At 42.5% G+C, this 22,462-nt stretch overlaps 2 protein-coding genes across 7 annotated transcripts in view; one reads left to right on the top strand and one right to left on the bottom strand.

Moving 5' to 3' along the window:
• The window catches only part of KCNJ5 (potassium inwardly rectifying channel subfamily J member 5), an 89,227-nt gene that overhangs the window by 60,161 nt on the left and 6,604 nt on the right, over positions 1-22,462 (bottom strand). For all 4 annotated transcript variants that reach the window (XR_015706097.1, XM_087763531.1, XM_087763530.1 and 1 more), the window contains one exon: positions 10,361-10,545. The gene's annotated coding sequence lies outside the window, so the exon portion shown is untranslated. The remainder of the gene's footprint in view (positions 1-10,360; positions 10,546-22,462) is intronic.
• Positions 2,070-20,593, top strand: KCNJ1 (potassium inwardly rectifying channel subfamily J member 1). Of its 3 annotated transcripts, XM_087763534.1 has the most exons (4): positions 2,070-2,207; positions 4,198-4,271; positions 4,698-4,772; positions 17,777-20,593. In XM_087763534.1, exon 4 carries the CDS (start codon positions 17,796-17,798, stop codon positions 18,909-18,911), a length of 1,116 nt encoding a protein of 371 aa, XP_087619660.1. In that variant the 5' UTR covers positions 2,070-2,207; positions 4,198-4,271; positions 4,698-4,772; positions 17,777-17,795; the 3' UTR covers positions 18,912-20,593. The 3 variants fall into 3 exon arrangements, with proteins under 3 accessions (XP_087619660.1, XP_087619658.1, XP_087619661.1); XM_087763532.1 differs by lacking the exon at positions 4,698-4,772; XM_087763535.1 differs by lacking the exons at positions 4,198-4,271; positions 4,698-4,772 and having other exon boundaries at positions 2,109-2,207.

The following is a 22,462-nucleotide window of genomic DNA, read 5'->3' as shown; positions in this document are numbered from 1 at the left end:
AAACAAAATAGCCTAGATCTCCAAGAGTGTCTTGGGTGATTTTGAATGTCCAACATGCGAGACAATAGAGAGAAGTCATTTTGCGGTGTACCTTATGGGAATCTCTGCCATTTAAGGGGTCTCAGGCAGAGCACCTAGGAGTCATTTGTCACTTGTGAAAATCTAGGTCATTGACTCCCCTCCTCCTGCTCTGCTTTTTTCATGCCAAATACAGAAAGAATTTTCTGGCTTCAGACTGAATAAAGTTGTTAATTACACTCTTTCCTAAAAACCTGCAATTGAAATTCACTTGGGGAGTTTCTGAAAGCTGTGGAAAGCTATTCTTTTTTATAATATTCTTTTGACATGTCTTAGAGGAAGAAGGAAGAAAGCCTATTTGCTTTTAATTTCTCAGTTTTGAGGATAATATTTAACAGAAGTAAATCCCTTTAAGGGCTCAACTATGCTCTTTGAAGCTAGTGGGAAAAAAATCCCATTGAGTTTCATTACAGGAGAACTAGCTTGCTTGCTTCTTTGAAAAATTATGTTTAACACTGCGGTATGTTGTGTGATGCAAGAAAATTAATTTGTGCCATCATGAACTGCCAATAGGTGGCAAAGACAGGATTCCTGCATGTACTAGGCACAGTATAAAAATAACCAGATTATTTCAGAGTGTACCACATCAATTAGCTCCTGGTAAAAGTATCTGGAGCAATTCCATCATCAGTTCCTGGTGCTATAAAAGCCTGTATGTGGTGGTATCGCTAACAGCACACCTGCCTCACAGGAATGTTAAGAGGTGTAACAGATGGATTAACATGCTTTGGAGATGAAAAGTGCTGCTTGAGTATTATCTAATTTATTATTAATGACGGAGCTATTAAAACAATGGGATGGCTAATAACAGCTTAATTCTTATATCAGTGCTTTTTGTCTTCAGAACACTGGGGCAAACACTTGCGTCACCGAGTCACAAAGCTCCTCTTGCTTTCAACTGTGTGAACAGATCTGGCTCTGCCCAAGCGTTAAATAACTTTTTTTTAACATACAAATCCTGCTCCCAGCCTCCTCTAAGACTCAGAGGATCCTGCCCGCAGGATGTCCTCCACTGGTCCTGGGTAGGTAGCTAGAAGCACTGGGTTCTTATTGCTGTACAACCAAGGGAAGATCAGCTTCCAGCCTGAGGATTTTAATGTTGAGAGTAAAACTCATTTATTTACAGTAGGCCTCCAAAAGATAGGGATATAAACTGCTCCAGCCATCTAAGGCCTCCCTCTGCTGATGGAGAGGGATGGGCACCTCTACAAGGCAATGCGTCCTTCAATGCCTGTCTTGGAGCGAGAAGAAATGCCTTCTGAACACAAGAGGAAACCAGAAGAATTATTAGACACCTAATTTTTGTGTACCTGCAGGTAAGTGGGATGATTCCAGGCTTACATCACTCCATCCCTTATCAACAGGATGCAAAGGCACCCTACCAAAGGGCTGAGAAATACAAGAGATGCACATTTCTTTAAGCTCCAAGACGACAACAACAATGCAGAGAGAGTAACAGCAACTTCACAGCAATGAGCTAACTCCTACAGTCAGTCCTCTGCAAAGAGTCCAGACGGACCCTGAGTTTCAGCTCAAATCTAGGAAGGAAAGTCTAAGCAGGAATTTGAGCAACAGCACACGCATCTAATACAGCACAGACCAAATAAACCAAATTGCAAAGGGTTCTGCAGACTACGGGAGGTATCAAGAGGCATCTCATCTTGTTCTTTCCAAAACCACACTGCCCACGCAAAAAAAAGGCCCGATCCTCACAAGTAGTCAAGACACTTCTGTTGTGCTTGTACTGGTGGGATGGGACAAGAGACTCGGGCGTTGGTGACAGTAACGTCAGGGTTGTCAGGTAATATGGCACTACTTTCCCTAACTTCGACAGCTCAACACTTCTGCTGTGTGTTTTATCCATCTAGCAGCCATTCCTCTGCCTTTCACATACAATATATAAACCGAGCCACAATGTTAATGAGCCATTGCATATAGATGAGCTGGCAACCAGTCTGAGCTGACACAGCCACCCATAAAAGCCAAAGAGGGCCTTGGGCTCTCTTGCTTTGGTACAGAAGCTGTTGGACCAAAGTGCTGTGGAAATTGCATGGTCTAGGGGACACGAAGCCAGGCAGCTTTTTCTCCCACCTCCCTTCTCCAGTCACCTTTACTGCTTAAGACACAAGGTAAGAGGCTCAGTGCCATACTGTTTTCTTGATAGCTGACTGAGAAAATCCACGCTATTTCCAGCTAGACTGTCCTTTCTGTTTCCTTGCACAAAATTGTCACCTAATGACTACAGCAAGGGAACCAGAGTCTGCTTTTGTGGAACAGGATGTTTGGATTCTAGTCTGCTTACTCACTGGCTTACCTTTCCTTGGGCAACCCTCTTGATAGTTCTCTGCTTCAGTTTCTGCTCCCATAGAACAGGCTACTGAGGCTTAAGAAAACTTTGTCAAAGAAAATCTCTGCATCTGCTGTAGTCATCTCAGATACAAAAGGCAGAAGGCGGCAGTTCAGGCATTACTCTTCTCTGGGAATGCTAAGTGGTATTTCTGACAGTGACACGGGGCTGAAGGGCCTTAAAGTATGGCTATGCAAACACACTAGGGTGGGATAAGCTGATACAAGTTTACAGCATATTAGCTGTTGCGTGGTAGCTGCCAGTACTGTTGTTTTAACCCTGTGTTAGTACCAGCCAGCCTGTCTTCGCCTCATAGTTACTTAAAAGCTAAGCATGTATACCCGGACAGTTAACAAGTAGCAGCTAACGATTTTCACAGCTATACCTTAAGTTCAACGCGTTTCAGTTTCACAGCAGTAACGTGCGCGTAGCAGAAGTTCCCTACGTTCAGACGTACCAAGATGCTCAGAGCCTACAGTAACGAATTTCTCAAAACTACTGTTAAAAAAAGTAACCACCCTTAAATTATCTTCCATTGTGGGCATGACAGCATGTAGTGCATGGTTCACTTCCTTAATCTCACAGTCAATTACTTTTCTCAACCCATGTAAACATCAGCAGAAAAAAGAATAATCTGCATATGTGTTAGTAATAAATTTAAAAATCAGGGCATATCACTTAAGGGTTGACTTGTCAGAAAATGGTAATTAAAAGTGTTCCAGCTGACAGTGCCCCTTTAATGAATTATTAGTAATGTTCTCTGAGAACATTTGATGAAAGACACCATAACAGTTCTTACTTAAACCAATTTTCTGCATGATGCAACTTCACTGCACAAGACAGGGAAAATCTCCATTATAGAATCAAATTACGAAAATAACAAAGTAATGGTTTGAACGATCAGGAAGTAACAGGGTACCCTTTCTGTACTGATTGCCTCTGTTTCCTGTACCACAGCCTTTTTCCATAGGTGCTTATTGAGTAACTGCCACTATTTTCTTAAGTTTTGTTAAAAAAGCCCAATAAGGTGTAGCATCAAAGGGTTTTGGTCATCAGTTTCTCGCTGTTGACACACGTTATGCATACACACTACAGTGACTGACCAGCTCAGTTTTAATGCAGATACAGCAATTCCCAGTGGCTGATCCTTTCAGCTAATACCTAATCATGCCAGAGGCTTCGGAGGACTGGTACGTGCATTACACAAACTTCAAAATAGCCAGCTCGTGCTGGGCAGTGTCAGCAGCAGCAAGCACGCTCTCCTCCTATGCACAGTCTTATAGGTGCCTTTGCATAAGAGCCTCGGCACACGCCGATACATCTGATTAGACATAATTTGGTGTTGCACAGTTCAGGCTGCTGGATCCTGACCCTGCTTTGCTGTGCTGCTGATTGAGGCCAGGGGAGCTGAACAAGGTGACAAAAGCACATAGGTGAGGAGGTGTATGCTTGAGATGGATGAGCAGAGGGCATTGGGCTCCTGGGCTAGGCTCTCGGGTTGAAAAGCAGATGGCAAGCAGCTGGGGGGGGGTACATGAGGACTCGGAAACACAGCCCTGTTGAGTGGGAGCAATATGTGGAGTGGGGAGGGAGGAAGGCAAAGGGCTCCAAGTCTTAATCACGGATTTGTGTTTGGGTGTGAAGGAGACATGGGGCTGGGAGGTGGTGAGACAGGTGGTGGAAAGAGGCTCTCATGCCTCATTTCCCTTCATGGAGTTTCTTGCTGGTTTCCAGCTCCATCCAGATCTATTGTTTGTCCTTGACTGTTTCAGGAGAAATGTAACAGAGAGCAGCTCTGGGAATTCACATTTCTTGGCAGAAGTTCTGTGGATCCCCCCTATAGCTGGTAAGCAGTGATATCCTGGGGTAACGGGGTGGTGGTCATGGTGAAAGCACTTTCCAGCCACAGAGTTCAGAGCATCCTGCACCTGAAAGCTACTCTTGCCTTTCAACTGTAATCAGCAGCTCACCTTAGCACTGGATAACTAAGATGCATCCTTAAGTATCTGAACTACAGTGGGAATGAGAGGAGTTTGACACAGCAATGAAGATTCACCTTCCAAGCCTAGTTGCTATGGAAGTGCCAGTTGTCTATTCCATCAGCAGCACAATCCACCAAAAGATGTAGTAGCACTATATACCCTGAGGCTCTATGTCTTGTCTGTGAAACAGGACCGTAGTTCAGCCTGCTTATTGGAGAAGGAGCTTTTTAGTTAAGATTCAGAGCTGTTTGTTAGCCCACCCTGAATATCTTCACAAGTCTTTCCTACAGAACAGGTAACTTGAACCACATTTAGGCTGTGGGTGGCTGATGAGTTTGCATTCTCCATACCGAGTGCTCACAGAGGTAAGACGGTTTTATTTGTTTCACAACCCAGGGTTTTGACATGCGAATGCGCTTTCTCTGCAGTATCCCATGACAAATGCAAAGTAATTTAAATTGGCTCATACTTCAATAAACTCTCTCAACTACCTTCTGTGCTGTAGGGAGAAATGCACACAGAGTGACCATGGCACAGGTAACAAACAGCAAGATTTTGTTTGAAGCCCTAGGAATTTCTGTCCCAAGGAGAAAAACAAGCAGTTACACAAGTGACACTTGCATCATAGGATGCACTACTGCAATCTGAATGGCCAGCCTGTATGTGAATGTTTGCTAATGTCAAGAGGTAAAAGAAGGAAGTTAATCTCTACTTCCTTTATTCATCTAAAATTTGGAGGTTATGTCTAATCTTGTCACCCAGGTCTCTCTCACAACCTGGTGGTGGGCAGGTGAGATGAGATGCTGTGAAGAACAGCTCCTCTAGTCCTCATATACACACTAACTCTAGTGTTTCTCTTAAATCATCTGCCTGGGATTTTCTGACATTTTGAGGGGTAAAGTGAGGTGAAAGTAAATCCTTCACTGCGTTTACACCACTCTGCTAGGACTCTGAAAAATCTCAAATCGCATCCCAAGGTCTGCTACATAACTGAATTCTGCATGAACTAGAGCAAACAATACAAGATTTTTAAAAGCTTGTTAATAACTGAGGTAAGAGCCTCACTTTTGGAAGTACTTTAGTCCTGGGTTCAAATTAGGCACTAGACAGAAGCAGAAACTTAACTCAAAATAGTAGTCTTGGTACCTCGAGCTGCTTGTGTAGCTGGAGACACAGGTAAGTTCGAGAGGAGTAATCGGATGGAAGCAATTCACCTTGAGATGCCAGTTTCTGACAACTGAGAGGAACTCTGAGACCCCCTGAGCTGCTAAGGTGGGCACTTCAATAAGTTCCCTCAGGTTGGTAGAACTGACATCATAGAAAATTCCAGCTTAAGCTCCTAAATGAAAGGGAAAGATTTAAGATGCCTGTGCAGGTTAAACTCTATTTTCCACTGGATATGAGATGGTAGGCTATCTGTAAAGGGTATCTAAGAATTCAACATTCTTCTCACTTTTCTGTCTGGTTTTGTCTGGAACACAAGGACCTCCTGCAGGAAACACATTAGATGCTGAACAATAAGAGACAGAAAGAGCCACTGGGCACTTGGTGATAGTGTAATTTAAATACAAAGGCTTGCACAGTGTGGGAACTCATCATAAATCTAAACTTAAGACTTCATTTGCAAAAGCATCTGCAAATCGGCTTAATATTTGTCCATCTCAAAAAGCCACAGTATATTCCCCTCTGTTGCACTCCTTGCTGAGAATATTAAGATATTATGCACGCAGAAGCTTTTCTTCTTCTTAGATAATAAACAAGTTTCTGCCAAGATAGCAATTGGGCATCTCTCATTTATATTCTCCTAAAATCTGAGCTCCATTAAAATTCTGACTACAGCAAGCTGATGCTGTGTTGCCAGTCCACAGCAACACATTCAAGAGGTCTCAAAGCTTTTTGCAACCGTTGAATTTATCCACACAACACCCTAGTTTCGCTTCCATCTTGTGAGTAGATGGGGAAACAGACACAATGGGGAGAACACTTGTCCCATAGTACAGAAAAAACGTGAAAAGCCAGGAACTGAGCTCAGATATTTGGACTCTCCAGGGAATGCTTTATAATTTGACTATGTTTCCAAGGTCCTGCAGCCAGAAGCCCTCTTATTAGGGCAGAGCAGTTTGTTTATGGGTTGAGACACAATACGCTCACTAAGTTTACTCTTTGCTGCAAAATAGCAAGGACTAGAATGTGCTGAATACTGGTCTCTGACCTTGGTAATAAGTTGATTTAATTGGATTTGATTTTTCAAATGTAGCATCTCAAGTCAGCCATAAACTCTGGAATTAGCATTTCACATCTCAACACAGGAGAGATTTTAAAGTAGCATAAGGAGATGAAGTCCATGCCCAATGAATTTCAAATTACACTGAGGATGAACTCAGCCATATGCATGTCAAACTAAAATGGTGCAGGCTCTGAGTGCATAAAGCAGCAAAGTTATTAATGGCTTACACTTGCTATTAAGCATGCAAAGTAGCTATTTTGCACCCAGTTTGTTCATATGTCTCTTCACATCAATGACCCATGTGATGGGTCAATAATTCACTCAGCACATACTGAAAGCCAAGAATGTCTTGCAAGTCAATTACACTTATAGAAATAATTAGTAACACAAAAGTAACTGAAGGATTGGAATAGAAAAAGCTCTGCTGGTGAAATACTGCATACCCCAGGGACAGCAGACTGTCCCTGTCTTTAGATTTGCAGCTGGTGTTCCTCAATACCTCCAAAGAGCACTGTGCACGCCCCTGAAAGCAGAAATTAGCCTTAAAAGGGGCAATTTTGAGTTTTAGTATTTCAGGGAATAATCAGGTACTCATGTAACTACAAGCTATTTGCTTCCTGCAGGAGATGTGAAAAAAAAGTAGGACATTAGGCAAATAGCTGCCTACTGAGATTTGATCCTCAAGATTTGCTCCCGAAATATGTTTAGCTTTCATGGCATTCAGTTGTAATAAATCATAGGAACATTTTAACCAATCTACTAGGCACAAGGAGACTTTAATGCAGACGGACAAAATTTGCTTCATCAGACCTTGTATGAAAGAGCACCAAATGCCTTTAATACCTCTGACTTCAGCTAGAAATCTCTGAAGTCAGGCTTTTTCACAACCCATGTCTTGGGACCGCAAACCGACTTTAAAAGCGACAGCAGGGGCTGCCAGCTATGCTATGCATCCCTACAAAATGCACTGGAATGACAACGGCTGTTACCCATGTCACGATGCAGCAGCCAAGAGCAGCTGAGGGAAGGAAACTATTGAGGTGAGACTGTAACGGGACAAGATGTATCTAGACAGCTTGGTTGAACATCACAGAAATCAGGCTTCATGAACCAGAGGTAGGACAAAATCTGTCAATCAAAGTCTGCAGTGCTGCCAACACTTGAGATCATGGCGCTATAAGATGAAAAGAAATCTTCCAAACTACTGGTGTCAGATACTCTTATTGTTGAATCTCAACTGATTAAACACGCAGCATCAGCCAGCAAGTGCCAATCCACCTTCCAGCTGGCATGTGACAGGCTTGCAGGCCCAGTGAGCAGAAAAAGCAGCACGGAAGAACAACAGGTAGCAGATGATGTGCTTCAATATAAGCTCAGCACGTCAGATGGACAGATACATAAAGGACCTTCTATAGGAGATAGCCTATATTATCCAAAAGGGTAGAAGAACATGTGCACCTGTTCAAGAATGCAATGAATCCTTTCCCTTTTTAACAATTCAATGGTTTCATCATTGGTTTCTTTGCTTTTTAGATGTACAGTAAGAATTAAGAGGCTACATTCTCCCTCCCAGATGCTCCCATTCCCTATGTTAGCAGCTGTAGCCCACCTGACTGATTAGAGCAATCAGGGTGGTTCTTTATACTTCTGAGGTAAAAAGCAAGTTCAAGAAAATTAAGTCCAAAATGCCTGTTAATGGAGAGCAAGTCTGGAACAATACTCCTTTCAACACATCTGCTGGAAAACTCCTCGATGACAGACAGGACACAGAGGAACCTAACACAGGCTCATGTGGGAAATGGTCTGTTAATATTCCTGTCTGAGAGAAACTATGACCCTCAGTACAGAAATTCAAGAAACAAGGACAACTGGATTGCAAAACAATGACAATTCAAAGCAACTAGCAGAGAGCCAGCGAACAGACAGAAAACTAGCAAAAGAACTAATAGCAGAAAAGACCTCTATAAACTATATATGTGGGATTAACTTATGAGAGTACTAGTTATTATAGGAAGGGGGATGAGGGGTGCTAAGTAATAAGCAGTACAGAACATATGCTGCAATGTAGCACGCCTTTAATCTCTGGCAACTGAGACATGCAAAGACAGAAAACTACTTTACACACAGTTCAGTGATGTAAACTACCCAAGGAGAGGGCTACACATGTACACACACTTTCATCTTGAGAGAAAGCCTTCCTCACTTTGTTCTTTGTTTACCTTAAGAAAGCACTAGAATAAAGTATGAAAGAACTGCCTTCTACGTGGAAAAAAATAGCACTAAGTTGTATTTATAGCACACCATTGCTCCTGAAAGATCTCAAAGTACTTTATAAGCAACAGCTGTGTTCAGGGTTCATTTCAGTTACTACTGAAGCAACATGCTACTCTAACAGGGCAGTCCAAAAGTTGCTTTGTAATAAAACAACACTCTACATCATGAAAAAACATTATCAACATTAACATAGCCGCACAGTTGCCCATAAAGTAGTGGAATTATTTCCTTTGCAGACAGGAAACATGAGTTAGAAAGCAATGGAAACAGTCTAAGACTACAGAGTCAAGACTACAGCTCAACAACTGCCTGTTTCCAGACCAACGAATCCAACTTTCTCCTCTTCACATCCTTAACCATTTCAGGTGAAGCTCAGGCTACTGCTGCAGGATGCAGCTACCATCTATCATGTCACCTGGTACAGCTCCAATTCTTTTCTCTCACAATCCTACTATCTGAGAAACACTCGGGGCTGGGGTTCCCAATGGGAACCTGGCAAAGCAGGGATTTGAATCAGGCTTATCAAGACCAACGTGATAGTCCTATCTACGCTGCTATGGTTGGCTTATTGGCAACAAACCAGCACAGCATAGTGGTTTTTTGCCAGTTTAGAAATCAAAGTACTTTGATAACCACAAAAGACTGGGATACTGAAATTACAGCCTGGCTGAAGCTAAGGACTGCAATAGGACAGTGCTTTTAACACTACGTGAAAATATTCCCAAACTGCTGACTAGGATAACCACCCGCTACACTGTTTACCCTGGTGCTATGAGCAGGTGAAAGATTGCAGCAGGGCAATGCTACAGCAGTGTGCAGTTCATACCATGACTTGCAAACATCTGGTCAGAGCACTGACAAGCTATGTACAGTCATAGAAACACAGTGGCAGAATTGAAAGGAACTCTTCCTGCTGCAGTATTATCCAGGTTAGGTGCTCATTTGCCTTTCCCTCATCTCCCTCAGGCTCACACAGAGGGAGTATTACGGGCCTGACAAATAGTACATTAAATCCTATCTCTAAGGCTGACTGACTGCACAGTGTAGGACCACACAGCAGGGCTGCAGTAGGCTGTTCTGAGTACTCTTTTACTGTCTCTCTCCTCTGGAGCTGGAATTGGCAATTCCCTGTCAACTACCACGAGAAGACTTTGTACGACGGCAACATTTGCTTTTTGTTTTTGTTCCTTTAGCACTGTGCAGAGTGCAGAGAGAGCAACTTGGTGCTTTTCTTGTGCATTGAGTAAGCAAGAACCTTTTTCCAACCACATTGGAAGTTGTTGCAACAGTGCTAAATGTTTTCTGTCAGCAGTCTTCCCCACGCCCAGAGCTGGGTCCTTTTTGGGGTGGTATGAAGCCATTATCGGTTTAAATTTACCAACACTTTGGAAAGAAAAAGTGTATGTGAATGGAAGCTTTTATAGGACAAGGTAATGCTGAGTACTGAGATACCTTGAGATGAGATGCCAAAGCAGGGTCGGAACCGTCACAGTATTCAAAAGTGGTTTTGCCTGGGGTAATGGCTGTCTTCTAGCTGTGTCGCTGACGGCCGAGTCAGCTGCCTCTCAGCCTTCTGGGCTCCTGCAGAAAGCCCTTTTGCCGCACCGTGCTGCTGACTGAGACTTGACATTGCCAACCTGTAGAAACAAATGGTGAGTTAATGATTCAACCTCTCAAATACTTCAGCAAAGAACAACAAAATGAGAGAACGTGAATTGGCTCACATGACTCTGTCCATTTTCCCTGTGACTTTTATGGTTGGTGTTTATGCAGTATTGCCTCCCCAGCCCACATCTTACTGCAATATAGTTCTCTGGTTATAGATAGCTTCTGCTCTCAGTCATACAAGGTGAGAACTTATTACAGTCTGCCTTTCTCACACATTTAGAGTGCAATGCCTTTTTCTCGCAACAAAGACTGGACAAAACCTGCCTTCCCCCCTTTAGAAAGTTTCAACAAAACCCAAAACGTTTTATTTTCAAGACTTCTCAGTAAATCAAAATTAATTCTCTTAAAGTAGAATTCAAAATCAGCATAACACTGTTGGCAAGTTAAATCCCCAATTTTTTTCTCTTGCAACCACAACACATCACACAAGTCCACTGCAATAAGAATTCTTTTTTTTTTTTTTTGACCAAAGAAAAAAAAACCCAAGAGATATAATTTGCATGAGAAATAATTTCTCCCAGAGAGCCACTTCCTATTGAAAATCCAGCATTTTCAGTGGAAACCTAATTGTCTGAAAATAGAAATAGTTCTGTTGGGAAATCCTGCTGTAAAGGCAGCTTAGCTCCCAGTTCTCTGTTCTCCAGAGGCAAGATGCCCAGCATGACTGCCTATCTCATGACGCACCCTGAAGCTGGAGTGCATCACCTGCTGCATGGGAATTCTCTGTCAGAGTAGGAGGTGCTATGGGAGACGCAGTCTAGCTGTGGAATTAGTCTGGCACTGCAAAAATATCAAATAGTGATGTTTTCTTTAGTGCCTATGAAGTGATCGTTGCTGGAGAGTGCTGGCAAATGTTTTTGTCTAGACAGAGCTGTTTTACAAGTGCCACGTTTCTAGTAAGTGGTAGGAAGGGAGTGACTGTGGCCAGGGCTGGCCCCTTGCCTCCATGGCACATAGGGCAGGAAGAAATGCTACTTCTGTAAACTTACTAAAACCTTAACGGTGTCTGCTTATATAAGACATGTCATTTGCTCTCTGGTCAGCTGAAGTCTTTAGACTCTCTCCCCCAGTAAATGCAGTCATGGATTAATTTTGTGTGCAGCACTAATTACAATATTAATTGCTAACAACGACAGTAGTGGCTTTATTGCTGTAAATCCTTTATTTATACACCTGAAGTAAGTATTTTAACCTTTGAGGACCCCAAACACTCCTGAGCTTTCAGAAAACATGATTTGCTTGAGTCTCCACTGCTGCAGTGCCTGTTCTTTCATTTATTCATTTGCCTGTGTTCTCCTGAATGAATTATTTCTTCCAGTCAGCTTTGTGAGGGGAAACTGCAGTCTATCTTTTCAAACCATGTATATGTGGCATAGTGCGAGCAACATTCCTGGATGCAATTAGCTACTGTTTGTTATCACTGAAACCTTACTGGCAGTGTGGTTCCAAGGTGCACTCAAGTAACACTAGGGCTGCTCAGTAGCAGACCACATCAGGCAGCAAACTCTACAAAACATACAAAGCATAACGAGAAGGAAGATCCAATTTTCAGGCAGAGATTCAGAAACCCCCTGCTATAGGCTGGCAAGGTACTACCACAGTCTTCCTGAAGCGACTTAGTCCCTTAAGCAACCTTAAGAGCGATCCTTAAGCAACCAAGAGCTCCTATAGAGTCCATACATCCCATACATGTTTCCTTCCCTTAAAAATCAGGACATGGGGGAAGCAAGGGAGGGGACAGCACTCCTTGTTATGTCACTGCCAGGGTGACTGGAACAATCCTGGTTCACCCAGTTTAAAAGAGAGAAGGATGAACCCTCCCTCCCCTCTAACTGCAGAGAAAAGTTAGGCACTGAAGAGGAGTTCTTCATTAGGTACTCACATAAAGCTGGCTCGATCATACCTGTGTGCTTACAGTAATCTGAGATGAAAGATACCTGTTCTAAAGATATTTCATATCATAAGTTAATGTACAGCCCACAGGTGGGCAGGTACCACTTTGCCTCTCCTGCTGAAAAATGGCCATCATTGCAATGGAAAAGGGCAGCTCTTTAACATCTTCCAGTAATTCTACTTAGCAGGAGAGAGGGCAAGGCAGGGGATAAGATCCTTTGCTGCATCCACTAGAAATTCCAGTTGGACTTTGGGTTGGCAAAATGTAGTCACTTGGCCTGGAGCTGTGACAAGACTCCCAGATTAGCATGCTGAGCTGGATTGAAGGATCATATTTCCCAGACGGAACTGGCATTTCAGTCAACACTTTGGAGGCATAGCCACTGCGTGGAATGCTCCAATCTGCTATTGGGAATAAATACTTAATGACAACATTGCCAGGTCCAAGAAGAAAGCTGCCTGTGTCAGCTTGCCAGTACTAGCAGGTCTGGTCCCTTTGCTAACGTGTCCATCAAAAAGATAAAGTGGGCATGGAGGATGGTGTAAATCAGATTCTTTTTAGACATACCCCTAGGGCTAACTGGCTGCTTTAGGCAAGCTTATACTCCTGCTATACTTACAATTGATTCATTAGAGGGTCAGCTCTCTTTGGCAGCCCTTGATTCTGGTATAATTTTGATATAAACAGCAAGACAGGGAGACAGGATGCTGCAGTTGTCATCCCATCACAACAGGCACATTCCTGCTCTACCCAGGGCAGCCAGTGAAGGGCAAATGAGCTATACTCTCCAAAGGTCTCAGTAGTAAAGCAGCCAGCAGATAATACACCATGAGACTAAGTGTTACAGTTTGCTTTTCTAATAAAAAAGGATTTTATAAGGGATTAGGAATTGGATATTTCACATACTTTGTTCAGAGAAAGTTCAACAAAGAAAAACACAGAAAGGACTGAAGGAAGATCTGAGGTTTGAAAAGGCCTGAACAGGACTGAAAAAAATAATCCTTTAACTCTGTATCCCCCTTTCTTCTACCTAAGCTTCTTAGAACTTCATCTGAATCCCTAACAAAGATGTATTTCTAACAAAAGCTGCCGGTTCAGTGAACTGCTTTTCGGTTACGCTGTCTCCCCCTAATGATTTGGTTCTGCCAACTTTGCTCATACATCCATTGCTGCGAGGGAAGAAATACACGTGAAGCCATGGATATCAGAACTGCAGGGAAACAGCAAATGATGGAACTTTGTTCTTGTCAGGCCCCCATCAAACGTTAAACACCTTCCCTTTTCTTCACTCACTGATCTCCTCAAGTGCTGCACGTGGCTGAGATTAAAGGCATTTCCCTGGATTAATGTGCGCCACACACAGCGTTGCACAAAGGACTTACCCAAAGAACAATTAAAGCGCCTGGTCATTATCCCCCCCATTCAAAATGTTTCGAAACAAAGCAACTGACAGCAAGCAAGAGCAAAGAGGACCACTCAGTTACATTTCTGGGTGAGCAGAGGAACTCCAGCTGGTATGTAGCAACCAGGAACCATAATGATTGTTGTTACCTACTTGCAGAGAAAGGAAAAGATAGAAGTGCATCTGTTAAGAACTAACTTTCTGGGCATTTATCAAACATTCTGGGTAGAGGGACTGATAGATTTGTTAGGAAAGATCAGGAATTTGAGAACAAAAATCTAAAAGTTTCTGCTTACTCTAGTGATCACTGAAATATGAGACTGAACAGGGAAGTGGAGACTCCTTGTTTTCATAGCTAACCTTGATGTGTCATCTTTATTCATTGAGTAGTTTTATTAGCAAATGCCCCATTGTTTAAGATTACAAGCAGGGCAGCGCACCTTCTATAAACATATTACGCCTGGGGACAGCAGCAGCTTTGCTAACTCCTGCAACAAGGAATTTCACATGCCAGACAGACAGCAATGCTGTGTTTATTTGGGCCCAACAGGAAACATATCCTGGTAAATATTAGCTAAGATGTAGCTGGGTTACCTTTGCTGATTTAAGCGCAAAGGACTAAGTGCTGCATTATATAACTCGCTTTACATAATCTCCCCGAGACAGTCTGTGATATACTTGCAGCATGCTTACAGAGGAGAGAATTTTTCTCCTGGTGAAGCAAATCAACACACTTCAGTTGTGTGTGGGAGCAAGAAAGATTTGTTGAAGGGAGAATTCCTTTGTCATCCTGCCTGAAGGAGGGTGTAATTCTTCTGTCTTTGATCTGCTTGGGGGTAGCTTCAGCAGGGCTTGTAAAACAGCCTCTGAAGAGGGCATGTGAGATTTAAAGAGGCAGGAAAAGAATGGTAAGGTTGGGGATCTCTTTTCAAGGTTTCAGTCGATGGCCATGCTGAGTAGCTTGCTCTCATCTCTTCTGTGATTTGTATGTCAAGATCCATGGTCAAATTCCCAAAGATTTCCAATGAAGGCTGAATCAGACCTACCAGAATTGTGACAGCAATTTATCACAGCCCCTAACATGAGAAGAGGGGTAGATTAGAAACCAGAATTCTTCTTCAGATTTCTTCCCTTCACATCTGCTCACTAGGATTAGCAGCAAGCCTGCTGTAGCTCACCTGTGCCAAAGGCACACACGTGCAGCTTACAATGCACAAGGTGTGGCATCCTGGCATTTTGCTCGCTGTTTCTACCCTAGTAATGACGGTCAGTGTTCACATTATTGCAGAAAAGGACAAAATGAATGCCAATGACAGCTGAAGCTGCACCTTTTGGCACAAGAAACAGTAGTGTTAAAAGTTAAAAACTGGAAAACTTCTGGGAATAGTGTGTTGCATGGGAATATTTTAGTTTTGCTCAAACTATGCATTAACATGAACATATTAAAAGTGCGTCAGGAAAATAAAACTCGAGAATTGTTTAGAAAGCGACCTCATTCCCCTCTTCCTCGGATACGTGCTTAAAGTTTAACCTGTCAGCTACATTCGCAACCAATAAATTCAACAGCAGAAGTTTAAAACAGTGAAAAGCTACATTGCAAAAGTGACCTTCATTTTTTTTCATCCAAATTTTAATGAGCAGAGGAGAAAGGTGATTTCAGACTAAGTACAGAAAGAAGGCAACTGTATGAGACATCAAAACAAATTCCTTCTCAGGGCTGTTGATACAAACAGGGACATCAAATCACAGAATTTACCTCTGGCTTTAAAAATGTAACTAATTTGTACTTATACTCCATCACTGATAATTTAATATTTTCCTTTTGCTACCAATTATCATACCTAAAGGTTTTCTCTGGCCCCCATAACTATATCGAATAGAAGGATTTCTGTTTTAGCCAACTAAACCATTAGGCAGCTTCTCTAAGTGAATCTAGATGCCTACAGAGTAAAAGACAGACTTTGCCAAAGACCTGTTCCTTCCTTCATAAAACAACTGCAGTGACAAGACAAGCAGACCCTTGGAGGGTGCGTATGCTTCCTTTACTGCCTGTTAGGAGTCAGCTGTACAACTGGCACAGGCAATTATCTACCATTTAAATGGCTGAAGTTAAATGAGACAAATTTCACACTTAATAAATCACATCAGTATATCTAATTCACTACATGCCTATGGATTACCCCCATTTTGGATATATGAAATTACGGCTTAAGGGAACTAAATAACTCTTGCCACAGATATTTAAGCATGTTGTTATCCCCTGAAATCAAGCAAAATTGGGCAGTCCATTTGACAGCAACTTGAGCCCAAACATTTTGCTCCTAGCCAAAAAGGAAGCCTGGGTGGGACAGCGGTACGGTGCAGGGTTTCAGGTAAGCGTTGTAGCACCTTTAGCTTGCATCTAAAAAAAAAAATCATTCCTAAGGGTTGTTTTAGTGTCACCCTCTATTGGGAAGGGTAATGCAGCAGTAAGGTAAGAGTAGCGAACTATTACAAAGCCCCCAGCATCTCCTGATGCGAGATGCACTCTCCAAGTCCAGGTCCTTCTAAAGAAAACATCACCCATAGCAGCTGCAGGTCCCCAGAACATACAGGTCTCTGTGTGGCTGGGGACACCGTGTCCTCAGAGACACAGTAAACTCCAAACATCCTTTGTGTGAGTCCCCAGTGAGAATATTTTCCCCTCAAGTTATTAATTTATTTCAGTTGTTTTTCAGCTGAAGCTTTTTGCCCCCAAGAAATATGATTACAGTACACAGTTAAATTTGGCTACATGAGAAGGTTTTTGTTTAACAAAGGCTAAATAAATAGGCACACAAGGGTACACTTTCAGGGTGGGTTAGCACTTTGCACTAATCAAACATCCTCTCTGGTAAGGAAGCACATTTTATGCTTGAAGGGCGATCAACTCTGAAATCAATTATTTCTTCTAAGAACACTCCTAAGTTTTGGGTCAAAATCAGACCCTAGATCTGTCTGAACATAGCAGGCAATCTCTAACTCTACAGTGGATCCACCTCTCCCCATGCCTGCATGTCTGAATAACTCCAACTGGGAATTTTTCAAATGTAGATTGATCCAAATTCCAGTCTGAACACATCTGTAGTATTTTCTCCATCAATGACTTGCATTCCCTGGGTCTCTCGTTAACATGGCCAGTCACAAAAGACAAAATTAACAGGGACGCAGAGCTAAACTTTCCTTTAAGAACAGATTTCAGATTCTGATTCTTTAGTCTTAGCATTACCTTTGTGGTGAGTAAACATCCAATTCTCCTGCTGCTGAAATTTAATCTTTTCTTTTATTCTCACCTGAAAGTCCTATTTGAGATGCTTTTGAGATTCCAGAGTTTGAAATTCACAACCTCAAGCCCAATCTGTGCTAAAAGTAACTGCATATCTGGCTTAATTATGCCTTCTGCATCTACTCTCATTTCTTCCTAAATTTGCTGTCCACATCACATCCAGGGTCTCCTAATGCCAGTGTACACACACACACACTTGCACAGACAGGCCCTACTTCATCTTCTAAAAGGCAGAAAGACCTCTTCAAAACCCAGCCACTCCCCACCAGTTTTCCCAGCATATGTGCACGATGAAGTTACCAGCTTCTCTATGCTTCCACTTATTCAGCTAAGCAGAAGACAATATTAACAGTTGACTGATTCAAAGTCTACTGAGCAAGCCAAAATGATTATTTTTTGCTGGAATGCTCCTTAGGCAAGAATCTGTTAGTTTCCTCATATACTTACTGGAACTTTTCCCCACCAGCTGAGGGAAAATATGCAAATTATATAACTTTTTCCTAAACAAGCGTCTTGAGACTTTGTCAGAATTTACTTCTCGCCTGCAGGTATAAACGAAACCTGCATTACCCATAATGTTTATTATTTCTTACTCTCCAGAACACTATCAGCAGAGGGAATGTTCAACTACCTCCGGAAACGCTTTACCAGCCACATCAGAGAACGTAGCCGGCGACGGGCAAGGCTTGTCTCTAAAGATGGAAGGTGTAACATAGAGTTTGGCAATGTAGAACAGTCAAGGTTTGTCTTTTTGATTGATATATGGACAACTATCCTGGATCTCAGATGGAGATACAAAATGACTATCTTCATTTCGGCATTCTTAGGCAGCTGGTTTCTGTTTGGTCTCCTCTGGTATGTTGTGGCATACATACACAAAGATCTTCCAGAATTCAATCCTTCTATAAATCACACCCCCTGTGTAGAGAATATCAACGGCCTGACTTCAGCTTTCCTGTTCTCCTTGGAGACCCAGGTAACCATCGGTTATGGCTTCAGATGTGTCACAGAACAATGTGCCACTGCTATTTTCCTGCTCATCTTCCAGTCTATCTTGGGGGTAATCATCAATTCTTTTATGTGTGGTGCCATCTTGGCCAAGATATCGAGGTCCAAAAACCGGGCTAAGACCATCACCTTCAGCAAGAACGCTGTCATCAGCAAACGTGGTGGGAAGCTCTGCCTCCTTATTCGGGTGGCAAACCTCAGGAAGAGTCTGCTGATTGGGAGCCACATCTATGGGAAGCTTCTGAAGACCACCATCACCCCAGAAGGAGAAACAATCATTTTGGACCAGGTCAACATAGAATTTGTAGTTGATGCTGGCAATGAGAATCTCTTCTTCATTTCCCCATTAACTATTTATCATATCATAGATAAGAACAGCCCGTTCTTCCACATGGCAGCAGAAACCATTCTGCAGCAAGATTTTGAATTGGTGGTGTTTTTAGATGGCACTGTTGAAGCCACTAGCGCTACCTGCCAAGTGAGGACATCCTACATCCCAGAAGAGGTGCTCTGGGGTTATCGCTTTGCTCCCATTGTGTCCAAGACCAAAGAAGGGAAATACAGAGTAGACTTCCAGAACTTCAGCAAGACAGTGGCTGTGGAGACTCCCCACTGTGCCTTTTGTCTCTACAATGAGAAAGAAGCTAAAGCCAAAGAGAAGAAAGGTTATGACAATCCTGGTTTTGTCTTGTCAGAAGGTAGTGAAACCAGTGACACAAAAATGTAGTTCCGGATATTCATGGGACTGTATCTTTTTTCATAGTGAATTCAATCTTGAGAGGATTAATAACTTAGTAAAAAAAAAGAAAACACAGGTTTCTTTTTACTTTAAAACAGCATTTATCTTCTCAAAAGCCTCAAATCAAAGAGGAACAGAATACCAGTGATCCCAGAACACTATTTAACTACACTATATATATATATTACATAGAATTTATATTTTTATACCTATGGGACATTTTATGAAGCTGCTATATTGGAATGTCCAACTCACTTAAGTTCCCAGAGGCATGCAAGTCTGTTTAAAAGCCTGAAAAGATGGAGAGAAACTTTAGGACACGCTAAAAGATACACAGCTGTTGGAACAAGAACATGAAAAGGGGAGACAGAAGGCAAAGCTAAAGAAACCTAAGGGACTTAGGAGCCAAAACCTCAAAAAAAAAGTGTGTTTCTGGTTGCCAAAGTCCTCTGCAAAAGCAGACTCTCTGGCTCCAGAACACTTGAGCACTTTTGAACACTTTGAAACAATTGCTTCTTTCTTTGAGGCTGGTACATCTACAGAAATGGAGCATTAAGGGATGGTACATGCTTAGGAAGCTAGAAAAGACAAAGCTTGGGCCATCCTGCTGCATCTAGAACTCTGTAAAATACAGCTTCTCTCCTGTGAAAGCCTTTCATTCCTTTTAGGGAAAAATAGCCAAACAGAAATGAAAAGTGAAAAAAAACAAGAAGAAGCAGAGACCCACTATGGGACAAGAGGAATTTTGCCGCTTATTCCTAACTGTCTCAACCCTTCAGATATTCTGCTCTCCACTTCCCCAGGAGTTGGCCGACTGTGAAATTAGGAAACATCTGAAGGCAACTGTCCAGAAAGAAGGTGAGCCTCAGTGGGGAGATGATGAACACATTGATTGCTTCACACCTGGCAGAAAAGCAATCCACCAGGAGAAGAGAAGAAATTCCCAGCTCTAGATGTAAAAAAAATCCACAATGCAAACACAGATTATCTTTTCCTTTGATGCGAGAAGGTCTAGTTAAAACAAAAACGCAGCATAGGAGCCTCCCACCAACAGTGGGCTTCAGATTTAGTTCCAAACCGTTCATCTCACCACAGCAAAATGTGCATCCCTACAGGAAACAAGTTCTGCTCAGTGGTAGCTAAGTAGCAGTGAACATTTTCCGGGTATCATTTTTGACATTTAAGTTTCAAATGCAACAAGAAGCATCACTAACTTTTGGTGAATTTCCACTTCCTCACAGCTTTTTTTTCCCCCCAGCTAGTTCTTTTGCTGAGAGTTCAAGTGGCAGACCAAAGAGTTTTTTTGGGAACTCTTCCCAGTGATTTAATTCAGCTCATCTATTTTCAACATTGTGGTAAAATGGAAGCATCTTTTTAAAAGCTGCTGGACTGAACGGTTTTAAAAGAAGGGGACAATTAAGCAGATCAGGTGATGACAAGACAAAGTTATTTTGCAAGTGAACATAATGTGAGCATGGAAATCAAACTCTGGGAACCACGAGTGTTCAGGTCTCAGTCCCAGTGTAGTATCAACTCCTTTGTTGGTTCAGAACAAATCACTTCAGTATGTATTTCAGATTTGACATCTGTAACACGGGACATAAAGTACTTAAACTGTACAAAGAACAATGTTATGAACAATTATGTCACTAAAGCACTTTAAAAGCCAATTCTCAACTGTCTCAATCTTTCCTCTTTTCAATACACCACCGTTACACCCTTCACTTCTAGGTGGAAAGGTCACAGGAAGTTCTGTTCTCATTACACATCAGAATTACTAAAAATGGCTGCACTACGGCTAGTACTATAGAATGCTACAACCGCCAGCCAAAACCTTCAAGGTAATTCACAGATATTGCCCAGTATTTTTAAGTGTACTGTTTTTGCAACCTTACGAAATAACAATGTCAACTGTAAAAATATTTTTACGCTCGCAATCACCACAGCATCTGAACCCCTCCAACCATTAGTGCATCTCAGATCATCTGCTTGGAAGGACAGCTGTTTTATCCTCCACTCTGAATGGCACACCAAAGCACAAACAGCGAGTCATTAGTGGCCAGCCACAGAACTCTAGGAGGAGCAGGGAAGCGAAATAAAGCCTCAAGAGTCCCAGGCTTGTCTAAATCAAAAGGCTACTGTGCTGCTCAGTCCTCCCATAGTTGCTGCTACATTTCCTTTATAGGCTTCCTGTACAGTTGCCCTGTAACTTCCCTAGAAAGCAGTACTGTCAGCATTCAAGGCTTACAAGTTATACCTCTTATTCCTGGGAGAAGAGGTGCACCAAATGCTTTTAACAGAAGTAGAAAGATAGTCTTTGCTGTACAAAAAAAGCAAGTCAACAGGAAATCCATTTCAAAGGTCAAACCCAACTATGCAATAAGGAGACAGGAAAGATTCCTATTTTCTTCAAGTAAAGCTGGTTTGGGATGTTATTGCTCGGGGGAAAAACATAATCAAATACTACTCCAATGCCTGTCCAAGAGGTGGTATACATCCTCCAAAGTTTAAAGGGACCCTAAACAATGCGCTTTCAGGCATTGGAAAGCCATCTCAAAATCCTAAACCTCCAAGTTCTTCATAACAGCATTTTAACCTTTTGCCCTATGCCTCTACAGCACAAGTGTGAAGAGGCGTTATTCCATGTCTAGAAGTATTAAGTGCTACCACAACTCAAATAGAAGATCCTCGATCTCACCTGCAAGGATGATTACCTGTTGTTTGCTCTGTTCTGACAGTTACACCTGCCTCAAAAGCTAGCTATGCTGCCTACAGTAAGGGAAGGGCGATTGCATTCTTTTGCATGTTTTGGTATTAGAGAGGGGGGACTGGCTACTGCATGAAGAGAGAAGGTATGAGGGGGACATACCCAAAGTCGACAGGGCCATGGCTGAGCTCTCAAGCTCACTTAGAGGGGGATCATACTGGGACCTAAGTGGGAATCTCGGAATGAAACCCTCCTCCCATGAGCCTCCTGCTGATTGTCACTTCAGGAAACGCCTGCCAGTCCCCACCTGCCAGCAGTACAGCAAGCCAAGATAGAGCACTGTAGTCAGAGCCCAGCAGCAGGAGAACAATGAGTGGAATTTCCTCTTTCTGTCCAGAGAGGGCTGTTTGTCACCAGAGAGATAAAGGCCCAGGGGAGGGAAAAAGGGTTATCAGGAGACATGCTGCACACAGTGCCACTCAGGACAGACTCCATAGGAAATCTATTTTGGGGGCTGTCAACCCTGCTGCCATTAAAAGAAAGTTCAGTTAAGAGGATGAAAATAAATTTAATCTTGCTGAGCAGAAGTGGCTGGAGGGAACCACAGACCTGATACTGGAAAACAAAGACTGGTTTCTTTACCCGTGACACTGTTTCATTTTTACATCTCCACAGCACTCAAGCCTTATGGCTCTCTTCTCCCACCCTGTCCATCCAGCCTGCAGGCTGCCCACGATGTCGCAGCAACAATTAGTCCTTTCCACAAAGTGGAACATGCCATGGAGGCCAACAGCCTAGTCAATACAAAGCAAAGGACCGAAGAGAGAGTCCT

The sequence above is a fragment of the Nipponia nippon genome, unplaced genomic scaffold (genome assembly GCF_047370975.1).
Source record: "Nipponia nippon isolate SJK-2023a ecotype South Korea unplaced genomic scaffold, ASM4737097v1 scaffold_28, whole genome shotgun sequence".
In the NCBI taxonomy this organism is placed as follows: Eukaryota; Metazoa; Chordata; class Aves; order Pelecaniformes; family Threskiornithidae; genus Nipponia; species Nipponia nippon.
The sequence above is the reverse complement of the archived record's forward strand: the minus strand, read 5'-3'. Positions and strand labels throughout refer to the sequence as shown.

What these genes read in the sequence shown, in the direction of transcription:
- KCNJ1 (XM_087763532.1), top strand. Translation starts at nt 17,796, where the DNA reads ATGTTCAACTACCTCCGGAAACGCTTTACCAGCCACATCAGAGAACGT.